Consider the following 13,139-nt stretch of genomic DNA (forward strand, 5'->3'; position numbering starts at 1 on the left):
GGGGGCGTGCGAGGAAGGGAGATAGATTTGAACTGGGTCTGCTGCCCCCACCCCCAACACACACACACCAGCGACCCTGCCCGACATCCCGGCCCCTCGACCCCCGCGCACACACGGTCCACCCCCTCCCACGCCTGGGGGCTGCTGCTCCAGGAAGCGGGGCCCTTTCTCCTCGGGGCGCCACGGGGCTGCCCATCTCCATCTGCAGCCCCCGGGGACTCCTCAGCCGGGATAAAGGGCGGCCTCCCCCGCCTGCGAGCGTGCTGGATGCTCAGCCGTCAGCTGGCGGGAGGCGCAGATTTCATTCCGGCGCGGCTTTCGCTGCGGGCGGCGAGGGGCGGAGGGGCCGGGGCCCGCGGGGCGGGGCGGGACGGGGGCCGCGGGACCCGGGCGGCGGGCGGCGGCCGCGACCTGGGCAGGCTGAGCGCCCCGCCCCGCCGGAGTTTATTACATCCCCACCACCGGCAAAGGTTAGGAACGCGCATTTAGAGACGGGATAATCCGAGTTTAAATATTAAAAGTAAAAGCAGAATCGGTGGAATATTTACCTAGAGACTGAGCAGATCTCCCTTTGCGAGGGGAGAGGACCGTGGAGGAGCCCGGCTCCCAGGCCTGCGGCTCTGGGGCTGCGCTTTCCCAGTGGCATAGCGGGGCCCGCCTGCACCCACCTCTGAAGCTCCTTCAGATCGTGGTTAGGGGGGGAGGACTGCGGACCCTCTGGCTTTCCCAGGATCGGAGTCTGCGAGGCTTGGTCAAAGTCTTCTGCTTTGTCATATTCTCCTTTTTAAGGGCCTCCGGACCAACACAAAAGGTGGCGGAAAGTACGTTGGATCAATAGCAAAGATTGTTATTTAGATAACGAATTAATCTCCCTGTTATAATACTTTTATAGTGAACTTTGCACCCCTTCCATAAGAAAAAGGAATTTAAAGGGAAAAAAGTCTCAAACAGGATTAAGGTTTTAATTACAATTCCCTATCGAAATAGTATGTTTGATGAGCTGATCTTATCAATTAATAGTAACATTAAAGCACAAGAAACAGATTCACGGAAAATATGCTTAAGGGAGTCTTTTAAAAGTAATCGCACCCGGGGAACTAGTGGGGCAGCAGGCCAGCCATGCTGCGTCCGAGCAGGTTTCGGATCCGCGTCTGCTTGGACTCGGCCGGAGCCGGGCGCGCATCTGGGCGCAGGATAGGGCGGGGGCGGCGGACCGGGCGCTGGGAGACCAGGCTACGCGGGTGGGAGGGAAATAATAAATAACAGACGCTTCTTCCAAGCCCAAGCCCACATCAAAGTTGGGGCCCCACAAGGGCCGTGCAGTTCACTGCGTTTGGGTCAGCGTTATATTCCAGGGGCAAATAAAGTAATTTGAACATGCACCAACAGTTTTCCATAAAATACGAGTTAAAAGAAGTAATAGAACTAATCACTGTCTCCTCAAATCAAGTAGAAAACATTTCAATGCACTAATTAGAGTAATTAGAATAATAAGCCTCTGCCTATATGTGGTAAGACAATGTGTACAAACAACTTTATTTAATGTATACTGGTAATCAGCGATGCGTGCCTGCTTGAATGCTTAGCGCAATAAAACTACCCTCCGTCCGCCCAAACAATCAAATACAAATTAGTTTAATGATTGTGCCTGCTGAATGTCTTAGAAATCCACAGGCAGAGGCGAGTAAATAGAAGCATCCTTGTTTGCGTGCGACCCCGCCCGGGCTGGCCGCGGGGCCCGGTGAGTGGCCGCAGGCGGGCACGGCGGGAGCAAGCGGGAGGCCCTGCCGCGGCGGCGGAGGCCAGGCTGGGCGCCAGCACAGACCTGCGCCCCTCGGGAGCCCCTGCATCTGCCCTTGGTAGCCTTCCCGCTCCTCCCCAGCCAGCTTCCCGCCTCCGCGGCTCTGCCGCACAGCCAGGCCCCAAGCGCCCACGTCCCCTGGCCAGCCTCACCTCCTCCAGGAGGCAAAAGGCCGCCTTAGAACTCCCAGCGCCCTTCTGCGAAGCTTTTAAGAACTGAGTGATTTCCTCCTACAGGTCGATTCCTCCTTGGGGCGTCAGAGGGCTAAGGGGGGCGTCCGCCCTGCAAGTGCCCAGCTCACCGAAAGCAATGCCAGGCCTCCTTTCCTGGGGAGCGGCCCTCAGCTCTTGCTTGGGATGCCAGGGAGCCCAGGGTGGGGGCTACTGGGTTCCCTTCTCTAGGGAACTGACTTTCCTCTGCTGGGAACTGACTCTAGGTCCCCAGCAGGGAGGGGTCAGTTTCCAGTGGGTTTAAGAGATTCGTTTTCCTCCATGCTTCAGCGCTTAGAGAGTAGGTTCCTCACCACTGGAGGCAGGGGGCTGAGGTCAGAAAGTTTGATGGATGGGGGCTGAAAGGAACAGCTTCAGAACTTCGCCCCCCAGCTCTCGCTGTCCCTCTCCTTTCCCACCTCCTAGCCCCTCTAAAACCAGGAGAAGCCCAAATTACGCTACGTCACTGAACCTTTCCCCTACCCAGTTTTCCTGCCTCCTCTTCCCTTTCTCTTGGGGCACCGTCTCCCACGATTGCCTCTCCCATGCGGGAGCAACGTCCTGGGTCCCACTTTGCAGAGGCAAAAGCGGAAAAGCCAGGCAGGCGGAAAGCTACAACATTCATTCTCCTGTGGACCTTCGACTCTCCACCTCTGCACCTCACAATACCTTTGCCCCAGCCACGCGCGCCCCAGAGAAGCCCTGCCAACTCCTGTGTCTAGATCCCACTTCCCCAGAGCGGCGGCCATACCCAACACATCTGTGCTCCTACTAACACCAACTCTAGCCTCAGCCTCAGGCAGGCAAACTCACCACTTATCCACGCCCCCCGCCATGGCCTCTTTGGGAAGGAGAGAGTTGGAAGAACTCTCGGGGTCCAAGCTGTTGACCCTTCCCCTGAGAGTCCGGGCGTCGGAGCCTGGGGCGCCGCAAAGAATCCCTGATTTCCAGGCAGGCACTCCCGAGCTGCTGGCAGCGTCCCGGAGGAAGGCCGGGCCTGGGAGGACAGGGAATGTCCCGCTCCCCTCCTTTCTCTCCCCTCCCTGCTGCGGCGAGCCGGGCTGGCTGGGCCTTACTGTTAGCGGCCAGGGATCCCCGAGGTGGGGCGCGGCGAGGCCTGGGCGCCTCTTTTCCGACTGAGCGCCCAGCAGGTGCAGGCCAGCAGTACCCTCGCCCTCCTTGTCCAGGCATTGCACCAACTTTGAAAGAATATTTGTTAGGGGAACAACATCAACAAAAAGTTATTAAGGTCAAACAATTCTCTCCAGAATCATGTGCTGTGGAACATAAAAGGTCACATAAAAATTCCTTTGACGGAATGAGATTTCTTAACAGGAGGAGGGAAAGAACTCCCAACACTTTCCACATGGACTTGTCTGAACCTTGAAGCCCAGTGATTTACAATGGCTAATTTGTGTTACAAACCCACAAGAAACTTTCTTTTTCCCACTCTACTGCCAAACTCTGTGGCTATATTTTTTGGTATGTGGCTTTTTTTTTCTTTTTAAACAATAAACCCAGAGGAAACACTGGTGGAAGGAAAAATATATGATCCCAATAAAAAGGGACGCAGATTCAAATTTACTCCATCGCAAGGTTTCCTATGGCCGTTGTTCGGCACACCGAGAGTTAATCGTATACAATTCGTAACAATCAAAATCCTCTCCATATCGCTCAGATGGGGTCCTAATGGTCCCCTGTCTTTCTAAAATTGGTGACAACTACGTCTTTGTGGGGGCATTTATTTCCTTCTTTTTTCTAGATGACAGCTCCCCATTCTGAGAGCAGAGAGCTGTTTGCCGCCAACTACAGACCACTCCAGAGCCCAGGCTCCTCACGCACAAACCGCATGTGGAAGTCCCCCCTCCCCAAATCCCAGACAAAGAGCTATAAAAACTCAGAAAGACGTGGAAGGAATAAACTTTAAGATATAGATGCACTTTTACTGATGTATTAAATAACATTTCAGACATTTTTTTTTAAAAGAAATACAACTTAATGTTACCAACAATCAGAATTCTAGGAACGATAAGAGAGGCCAAGGGTTGTTTTGATGAAATATGGTATTGTTTCTAAAACCTCTAACAGCGAAGCCAAGCAGAGGTGTTATTAAGGTAAAGGAAAGGTACTACAAGATGAAGTTAATTAACTTTTTTTCTTTTAAAGGGGAGAACAAATTTCCTAACTTCCCACCAAACACCAGAGAAATGTGGAAATATTTTGATTGTTTCTCTATCTCTATAACCAAGCAAAACCTTGAAGAAAAGTAAAAAGCCATGTTCTGGCACCCCCATACCCACCTTCAGATAAGGGGTCATTAAAATAACACTGGCCCACATTTTGAAAACGTGGGCCAGTGTTAATTCCATGATTGGTAGCTGGGTTGAAGGCCCCAGCCACTTTTGCATTGTTTCTTATCCTGAATCAAGTGATAGGAATAGCTATCAGAAGCCCTGGTTCTTTCCTACCACCATCTTCCCCCTGTTAAGAGACTATGCATCATTGCAAAGTAAACTTTCCCAAATAGGGGAAAATATTTATATGAAACTTAGCTGTACATCCCATTTAGTCATATTGTCAAGCTTCATAGTATTTCAAGATGCATCGTTTTTCTTCATTTAAAATAAACACAAGCTTGGCTGGTTAGCTCAGTTGATTAGGGCTTGGTGCTGATAAACACTGTCCCTGTGCCTTACTCATTGAAATATAAAAGCAGACCCAAAGAATCACTTTTACCCTTGACCCTCACTTCACCATTTATCTTTCTTTTTCTATACAAGCCCCGTTCTTTACCCCATTCTTTAACTTGTGTAGAAATTCAATTCTACATGGAGCAGAGTTCTATGAAGTGATTGAAAAATCAACAAAGACAAATCAGAGACTAGTGATAAAAAGATAATCTCACCTCACTTCCCAGCACTACCCAAGCTGCTTCCATGATAAAGCAAGTGAAAGGCAAATGAATGCAGCATGTAGACATACATGTGCAGGTACCAATGCACCCCAATGCCATTTTCCCACCATTGTTGCTGTTGCATCTCTTTATTAGTTGCTTTTGGAGAAATAAGAAGATAGATGAGTGCTTTTATCAAAGCCATTTCACCAGACAATTTTGCCAACCAGTGCATGGCCTCTACTGGTGGGAGCAGGAGGGGAAGGGGAAGAGAAGAGTGCTTTTGTTGCTGCCATCTGAAATATAAAGGCGGTTACTTCGTGGGAACCGAGAATGTTTAGAAGTGCCAAGCATAATATTATTCGTGGCCATTCTCTCCCTCTGACCTTCACATAACTCTTTCTCACATGATCATTTCTCTCCCATTTTACACCATAAATTTAAAAAGTGACATATTTTGAGGAAACACAGAAGCTCTTTCAGGATGGCTGTATTCTGCATTATTGTCTTTAGAGGAAGGGTTTGTCCTTGTAGCTAACCAACATCTCAGGGACTACTGTCCCACAAATTTCTCCTAGTGGCAGTGATGGAGTTTTTCACCTTATTGTGTAATATATTCCCCAAACCCGTGTGGAAACTACCCAAGTAGTCTTAGGACCTGAACAGCAAGCATGGGTCAAAACTATAGTGTGCCCTTTTAACATGTGATGGTCTCCAGTCAGTAGCCTCTGTGGCTAAGAACAAAAATGCCTTTTCAAGGTCCACTAAAATGCCCTGCAGAGGGCATATGCTGCTTGTTTTCTACCTACAGTGGAGGAGGATATTGACCCAGGACTCAAATCTATACGCAGCTTAAACATTTTACCCATCAGCATGTCTGCGGTCACAAAACACTTCTTCTTTCTGTCACTTCTCGTTCAGACTATTGATAAGATCATTTGGCTGAATCTGTTTGGGACCTGTGTAATATTGACTAGGAGTTAGAAAAGATGATCAGATGTAATAAGCCCAGAAACTAGCTTTCAAAATGGACATTTATACTTAAACCAGTGTTCCAAGGAGGACTTTAAATACAGCAGAAAACTTGTAAACTAACTCAATACTGCTTGAAATTCTCTTAACCTTTAAACAGATTTTGATAAGTGTAGTGTTTCATCTGAGATTGTCTAAAACAATCTGTTATTAGTTCCATGGCTTGAGTGTCCTATACGTTCCATTTTTTTCTTTTCTTATTTTAGAGATTGTTTATTTGCCTGATGAGAAACAGACACTATTGTATAAACCATTGCAAAATCCATCTTTTTCTGTAAACTTAACAGGAATAATATATAGAATCTATCTCTAATCATTTGGTAAACACACATATAGTACATTGTCAGGGTTATGTCTGTTGAAAAATATTTGTTAATTATTAAGAATAATAATCACCTAAGCTTTGTTTTTCTGAAGATCCCAAATTATGTGAGGACATGTGGGTAGAGATTAAAATCCAACTAGTTTTACTGATGTTCTCCAAAACAGCATGATTGGCTAAGGTAGAGCTAACCTGGAAAAAAGATATAGGGATATCTGCATATATTTAAAAGGGATAAACGTCTCTTTGTTGGATCATGAAATGGCAAACGAATTGAAACTCAAACCCAATGACCATTTCAATTTAATGCTATAGGCATAGTTACTGAAAGATTTGGGACTGATAGTTTTTGCAAAGAAAAGTGAATCAGAACAGTAGTCTACATTTTTTTTTAAAAGCCTTTGAAAGTTATAAACATGAAACCTGGCGGTATATGCATAAAATTTATTCCAAAACTTTATGAAGTATAAAGGAAGGGAAGTGTTTTACACACAACTCAACTCAGTCTGTTTAAGGTCTAGGGTTTTCCCCCCCTTAAAACTTGGCACTATCTTTAAAAATAAAATAAAGATATTTCAATAATTAGAACAAACTATGAAGGTATTGTGCATTTCTGTTTTATGTAGATAATAAAATATTACTTTAACATAAATATATAAGGATCTCTGCGTTTTTATTTTCCCCACAAGCACAACCAAATGTACCAAAACAAAGTATTTTTAAAGAGACTGAACAAAAAAATTACATCCCATATAGATTTTGCTCACCTACTCATTTAAAGCTACAGAAAAACAGTTTCCAGAACCTTTTTGCTTCAAAAGAAATAAATATACATTGAGGCAGGCCACTTAAAAATGATATGAAAATATTTCCCTGGGTAGCATTAAAAAAAGAAAAATAGACAAAGAAACATTAAAACTATTTCTGCATTTCAAAAGACAGATATTAAACATATATACATAGTGGTAAGGTTCAGTGGTAACTTTCATCTTAGTAAACCTATAAGAGTCAGAGGAGCTATAGACACATCCCCTGAACTCCAGCTTCTGACCTTACCTACTTGGTAATAAGTATCTGAAAATTCATTTCCTCCCTTTACCATTGGCTATTTGCCCTGCTCAGGATTGCTTCCCTAAAGGCCAGTCCCTATACCTCAGGAACGGGCAATGTGGTGCATCCAGAAGCAGCTCCGTGCCCATCTCCTTGTGACATTCATTGGGGGAAATGAAATACAGGCAAATAAATATGCCCATTATAAGTCACCATTTATCTTTCAAAAACACTGAAAATGAAACAATCACAGGTGTTTGAAAAGACAATATAAAGCATATTTTCTAAAACCTTAAAGACTACTGAGTGCAATGCTAATCTGATACTGAACCATAATTTTATGGTAGTGAGAATTTAATTTTTTCAAACAAAAAAATTATCTAATACCTAACCAGAAAAAAAGCCCCAAACTTTGATGATTAATAAAAAGTGGTTTCCCTTTTAGCGCCCTTTTGTGCTGATTTTTAAAAAAATTTTAACTGATCACAGTTTAATGGTATTTATTTTTAATACAGTTACAAGTTTTTTCACCTACACTTCCCAGTAGAGTCTTTTGTGTTTGGAGTTAACTGTTTTCCATCAAGAGAAAGTCAAAAATGCACTTAAAACTATTAACAAAGGGGAGAAAGGAAGGATTGAAAATGGCATTTTTTTCACTTCTTTTCCCTTCCATAGTGAAAGAGGGGGAAATAAACTGTCCAAGTCAAACTGGTATTTTCTGTAATAAATTATGGGAAAGGAGGGTGGGGGACATTAAGTATGACTTGATAAACAAATGAGCTTTCAAAGACAAAACCTGTCTACTGAGTGGAGATAGTATATGTATGCATGTTGGTATTTATGTGCTAAGAAACACAAGTCTATGCACACACCAATAAGTTCCTGTTTTTTTTTAATGTTTAATAAAAAGCTGTTAGAGGAATAAAGTTGAACTGCTGTCAGGACAAATAATTCTTCATAATTAAGTTATTAAAACTGAAGGCAGAGAACTATATAGGGATATCTGAGGATGTGTATTTCCCTAGTTCTCTTCAAAGTGCCACTTTCTTTCTGTTGGACAACTCTGGAGATATATTTAACCTCCACATTTCCTCTGAGCTCTTTCACAATGGACCCGCCTGATAAAATGAAGCAATCAGTCACTCATTATCGATTTTTCTTTTTCTCCCCTCCTTTATCCTCCCCCAGAAACACTGCCTGAAAATGAAGTTTACTTTGTGGTTTGTAACAAAAACCAGTGTTTGACTCTTATTTTTATATTTCTAACTGGATTCTTGCCTTGCATAAAGCGGGGTAGACCATGCACATTTCCTGAATGCAGAGAGAGAATTATTTATTTTGTATGAAGCCAATGGTTTTGCTTTGGTAAGAGGAACAAATAAGTGTTACACCAATTTAAGGGGGATCTGAAGGTAACCAAAGTTCACAAACAGAACAAGGAGCACAAAAACACTGGAAATGGAGAGCCGCCAAGAGCTGGCTTCAACTCTCTTCACTGAATAAAGCAAAACAAAACCAAAAACGGCAATTCCAAAATTAACGGTGGGGAGAAAGAGAAAATATGTTCATATATTTGTTCATGTAAACTTCAATTTTCTTGCAGTGCAAATTTATGTGGTTACATTTTGCCTATATGAAGTGTGTATTTTTTCCTCTTTCCTGATGGGGATCCACATCAAATAAACACAGCAGCATGTGCCAACTCCAAGCATCAGGAAGCTGCGTTTTGTGTTTATCACGGTTTGGTGGATTATTTTTCTTTTTGGTAATTTATTTAGTTTTGCCAGGTATTTATCTCAGTGCTTGCCATCTCTCTCGCTCTCGCTCGCTCTCTCTCTCTTTCTTTCTGTCTATCACACACTCTCTCCTCACTCTCTCTAGGAGACACTCCACTCCATTGCCTGGGTATTCGCCTGCAAATGTCAAAACACATCATTACACCTGCTACCATTTAAAGGATAGTCCAGTGTCTTAGTTGCTTTCCTTTTTCCTTATTTTTTTTTTTCATTTTAAGGGATGGGGAAATAATAATTAAAAATAAAAGAACAATCAGAAGTTAGAGAGGGAACAAGGGGGCCGGGAAAGGGCCATGGACCGAAGGGGAGGGGGAGCCCCGCGCTCTGCCCCTCCCCCCTCTCGAGTTCACTGGACGGGCGTCTGCACCCCGTGGTGTGGTGGCGTGTCCCTACTCCCCCCGTACACATCCTCGGCGCCCGGCAGAGTCCCTCCGGGAGGGGTCATCCTTTTCTCTTTCTGTCTCCTGTTACAAAACCAAACTCTCACCACCTCCTTCTCCAGCTGTAAGCTGTCCGCGAGGGAGGTGATCTCCTGGGCCGAGGGCTTGGGGCATTTGAGGAAATGGCTCTCCAGAGCCCCCTTGACGCTCACCTCGATGGAGGTCCGCTTTTTCCGCTTGCGCCCCTGCGCTGCGATCTTGTCTATGCTCGTGGGGCTGCCCGAGGACGAGTCCGCCTCCTCCAACCACTTGTTCAACAAAGGCTTCAGCTTGCACATGTTCTTGAAGCTCAGCTGCAGGGCCTCAAACCTGCAGATGGTGGTCTGCGAGAACACGTTGCCGTACAGGGTGCCCAGCGCCAGCCCCACGTCTGCTTGGGTAAATCCCAGTTTGATCCGCCGCTGCTTGAACTGCTTGGCGAACTGCTCCAGGTCGTCTGAGGTCGGCGTGTCCTCGTCCGAGTGCGGGTCGTGGTGCGCACCTGGGTGGCCAGGCGGGCCCTGCGGGGGCGGCGGCGGCGGCGGCTGCTGGTGCGGGTGCGAGTGCGGATGCGGGTGGTGGTCGGCATGGTGCGGCTCGTCGTGCGCGTCCCGTAGGCCGTGGTGGTGCAGCCCGGCCGGCTGCCCGCCGGCGCCCAGCATGCCGTTCACGGTGAAGCTGGGCTGCGAGTAGAGCAAGCCGCCGTTCGACGCTCCCATGGAGGGCGGGAGGTGCGCTGCAGCCGCGGCGCTCCGCCATGCCCCGGGCCCCGGGTGGTGGTTAGCGGCGTGGTGCACCAGATGCGGCGGCCGCTGCTGCTGCTGCTGCTGCTGTTGCTGCTGCTGCTGCTGCTGTTGCTGCTGCTGCTGCTGGTGCTGCTGCTGCAGGGCGCCTGGCCCGTGCAGCTCGTCGCCGCGGCCGCCCTGCTGCACCACCACCGAGGGCTTGATGTCCGGCTGGCCCAAGGGGCTGGTGGACCACGGGGAGCCGTCGCCGCCTCCCCCGCCCCCGCCGCCGCCCCCGCCGCCACCACCGCCTCCCCCGCCGCCGCCGCCGTGGGACAGCGCGGTGATCCACTGGTGAGCGTGGCTGAGCGGGTGCCCGTTGCTCTGCAGCGCGCCGTAGTCGCTCTGCACCAGGCTCTGCGCTTCACGGTAGCCCCCCGCGCCCTGCTGCATGCCGCCGGGCGGCTCGGCGTGCACGATGGAGGCGCTGGAGGTGAGCAGGCTGTAGTGGTTAGACGCTGCGGTCGCCATGACTCTCGGAGCCGGACTGAGCGCTCCGGTTAAAGGAGCCGCGCATTTGACAGTTACTTTTTCGCCTCGGGCTCCCTCTCCTCTGTCGCTCTTTCTCTCTCCTCCCTCTCTCCCCCAGCGGGCAGCTCCGACGCCCGCTCCGACGCCTTCTGTTGCTGCTCCTGCTATTACTGCTGCTGCTGCTGCCGCCGCCTCCCGCCCGCCCTCGCTCTTTCTCCTCCTCTCCCTCCTTCTCGCTCTCGCTCACTCTCTGACTCGCTCGGCGCTCCCCCCTCTCCCTGCTCTCTCCAGCTCTCTCCCGCTCTCTTGGCAGCGCCGGCTCGCAGCGGCACGCGCCTGGGCCCCGCCCCCTCCGCCCCCTCCGCCCCCTCCCATTGGCTCCGCGCCCTTTGATTTACGTGGATACCGCTAGCAACCTCCCAGGCCGGCGCCACTGATTGGCGCAGAGCTGCCCCTTCCCCCTCCCCGGGCCTCAGAGTCCTCCTCGCCCTCCTCCCGGTCTCCCCCGGTCTCCCGATTCAGATTCTCTCACTTCTCACCCCCCCCTTTCTTCCTCACCCAGGGCCTCCACCGCCCCCTCTCGGATGGGCCCCGCCCCCCATCTGTCTCCCAGGCTGAGAAGCCGGGCAGGGGGGCGGTCCTGGCGCTCTTATCGACCACAGCCACTTGGAAGACTTGGATGAGGAGGGGGGTCTACTTTCTCTTCCCAATAGGGCTTTGTGGTGGGGCGGGAGAGAGGGAGGGAGGGAGGAAGAGAAAGGCTGGATCGCACAGAGCCAGCGGGAGTCCGATTTTTATTCACCTAGGGACACACACACACACAACAGCGTCTCTTAAACCTAGAGCCAGGAGCCACACTTGTTCCCCTGTTCAAGTCTCCTTTCACCCCACGGTTAGAATTTCAGCGCACAAGTGCCTCTTGCTCCAGAGTGTGTGGACATCTTTGCCGCGAATAAAGGTTTTCTTCTCTACCCCGCGGCTAGCCCAGGCTCTCTTCTTTTTAGGTTCCAGGCCCAACTGTCTCTCAGCCCCGTGGCGAAAGAACCCGAGAGAGGCAAGCTCAGCCGGCGCCGCGGCCGGCGAGAGACTCCCATCAAGGCTCGGAGTTGCCGGCTCTGACGGCGCAGCGGCCTGAACTGAAAACAAAACAAAACTCTGAAAGTCTCTCTGTCAGATTCACACTCGGGCGCGCGCAGAGTTTTTGCTTTAGAAAGCTAGAAGCCTGCGTGGGCAGACCTTCGCCTTGTGCGAGGCTGCGGGAGTGCTGGCAAGGGGTGTGCGGCCTCCGAGTGCTGCGGAGCGGCGAAGGGCCGCTCGGGGAAGGGAAGGCGCGCTGAGGGCGCTGCGTGCGCGTTTCCCCGCGCTCCTGCCGCTTGTCGGTGCAACTTTTCCGTTAGCCGCTTCGGAAGGGAGGAAGGGTATGTGAAAGCAAATGGGCTGATGCCAGGGGAACCTTACTAATCAGTAACTTCTGCAGGAGCTAACGGATGGAGTTAGTATAACTCTCAGGCGCTCCTTGGCCACGTTCCCTGCCCAGCCTTCAGTGGCGAACTCCAGAGCAAGAACGCGGGACAGTGCACCCGCGGCGCCGCTCTACGGAGAGCAGGTGCTTGCTGCCAGTTTCGGAGCTCGCAAGTCCGGTAGCAAGAAGCAGGTCGCGGACTCAGGCTGGAACAGTGCAACAGCCACACAGGGCCGGGTGTGTGGCGCGGGTACTGCAAAGCGAATCAAAAGTTACTGCTGCGAAGGAAAACACCTCAGGGAACGTGAATCACATCCGCATCTCTCACCCCTGGCCCTGTGGGTTGTGGCTCTAGCGCTGGCTCTGCTGGCGGTCGTGGGCTTGCGAAGGGAAGCCAAATTAACGCTCAGAGGGAGCATTTTGGGGCCTCGGAGCATCTTAATCTAGACAGCAGACTGGAGCGGGCCAGAAAATTCATCATGACTAACAAGGAGCGGTGCTCTTTGGGGAGTGGCTGAGCTGTTTATAAATCACCACGTTGAGCACCCGCCTGGGCAAGGCGCTTTGGTTGAGAATTTCCACGTGTCCTCTGTTTATGAGCGTGTGTGTGGGAGAGAGAGAAATGGTTAGGGGAGGGGCGAGCCCACAGGCCGTCAGCAGGACGGACCTGCACCCCCCACGCGCGCACCCGCGCGGCGAGGCGAGGACACACACAGCGTGGCGCTCGGTCGCAGCGCAAGCGCGGAGCCACTCTGGCCGCGCGCCTGGGTGCTGTTAGGAATCCGGTAACTTTGCCCAGCTAAGAAAAAATTAAAAAGTCCGAGCCTCCGAGCGCGCAGACTCGGTGGCTGGTGCTCACAGCATCTTAATAGCAAGCAAATGGGCTGGATGGCGGGCAG

The 13,139-nt window shown here is 50.0% G+C and overlaps 1 protein-coding gene across 1 annotated transcript; it reads right to left on the reverse strand.

Annotated features, from left to right (window-relative positions):
- Positions 1–1,849: 1,849 nt before the first annotated feature.
- Positions 1,850–11,075, reverse strand: POU3F2 (POU class 3 homeobox 2). The gene has a single exon (XM_012769427.2). It carries the CDS (start codon positions 10,776–10,778, stop codon positions 9,450–9,452), a length of 1,329 nt encoding a protein of 442 aa, XP_012624881.1. The 5' UTR covers positions 10,779–11,075; the 3' UTR covers positions 1,850–9,449.
- Between the last annotated feature and the right edge of the window lie 2,064 nt (positions 11,076–13,139).

This window comes from Microcebus murinus, chromosome 5 (assembly GCF_040939455.1).
Source record: "Microcebus murinus isolate Inina chromosome 5, M.murinus_Inina_mat1.0, whole genome shotgun sequence".
NCBI classification, from domain to species: Eukaryota; Metazoa; Chordata; class Mammalia; order Primates; family Cheirogaleidae; genus Microcebus; species Microcebus murinus.

Excerpts from the sequence above, each read along its gene's own strand:
- POU3F2 (XM_012769427.2), bottom strand. The coding sequence starts at position 10,778 with ATGGCGACCGCAGCGTCTAACCACTACAGCCTGCTCACCTCCAGCGCC.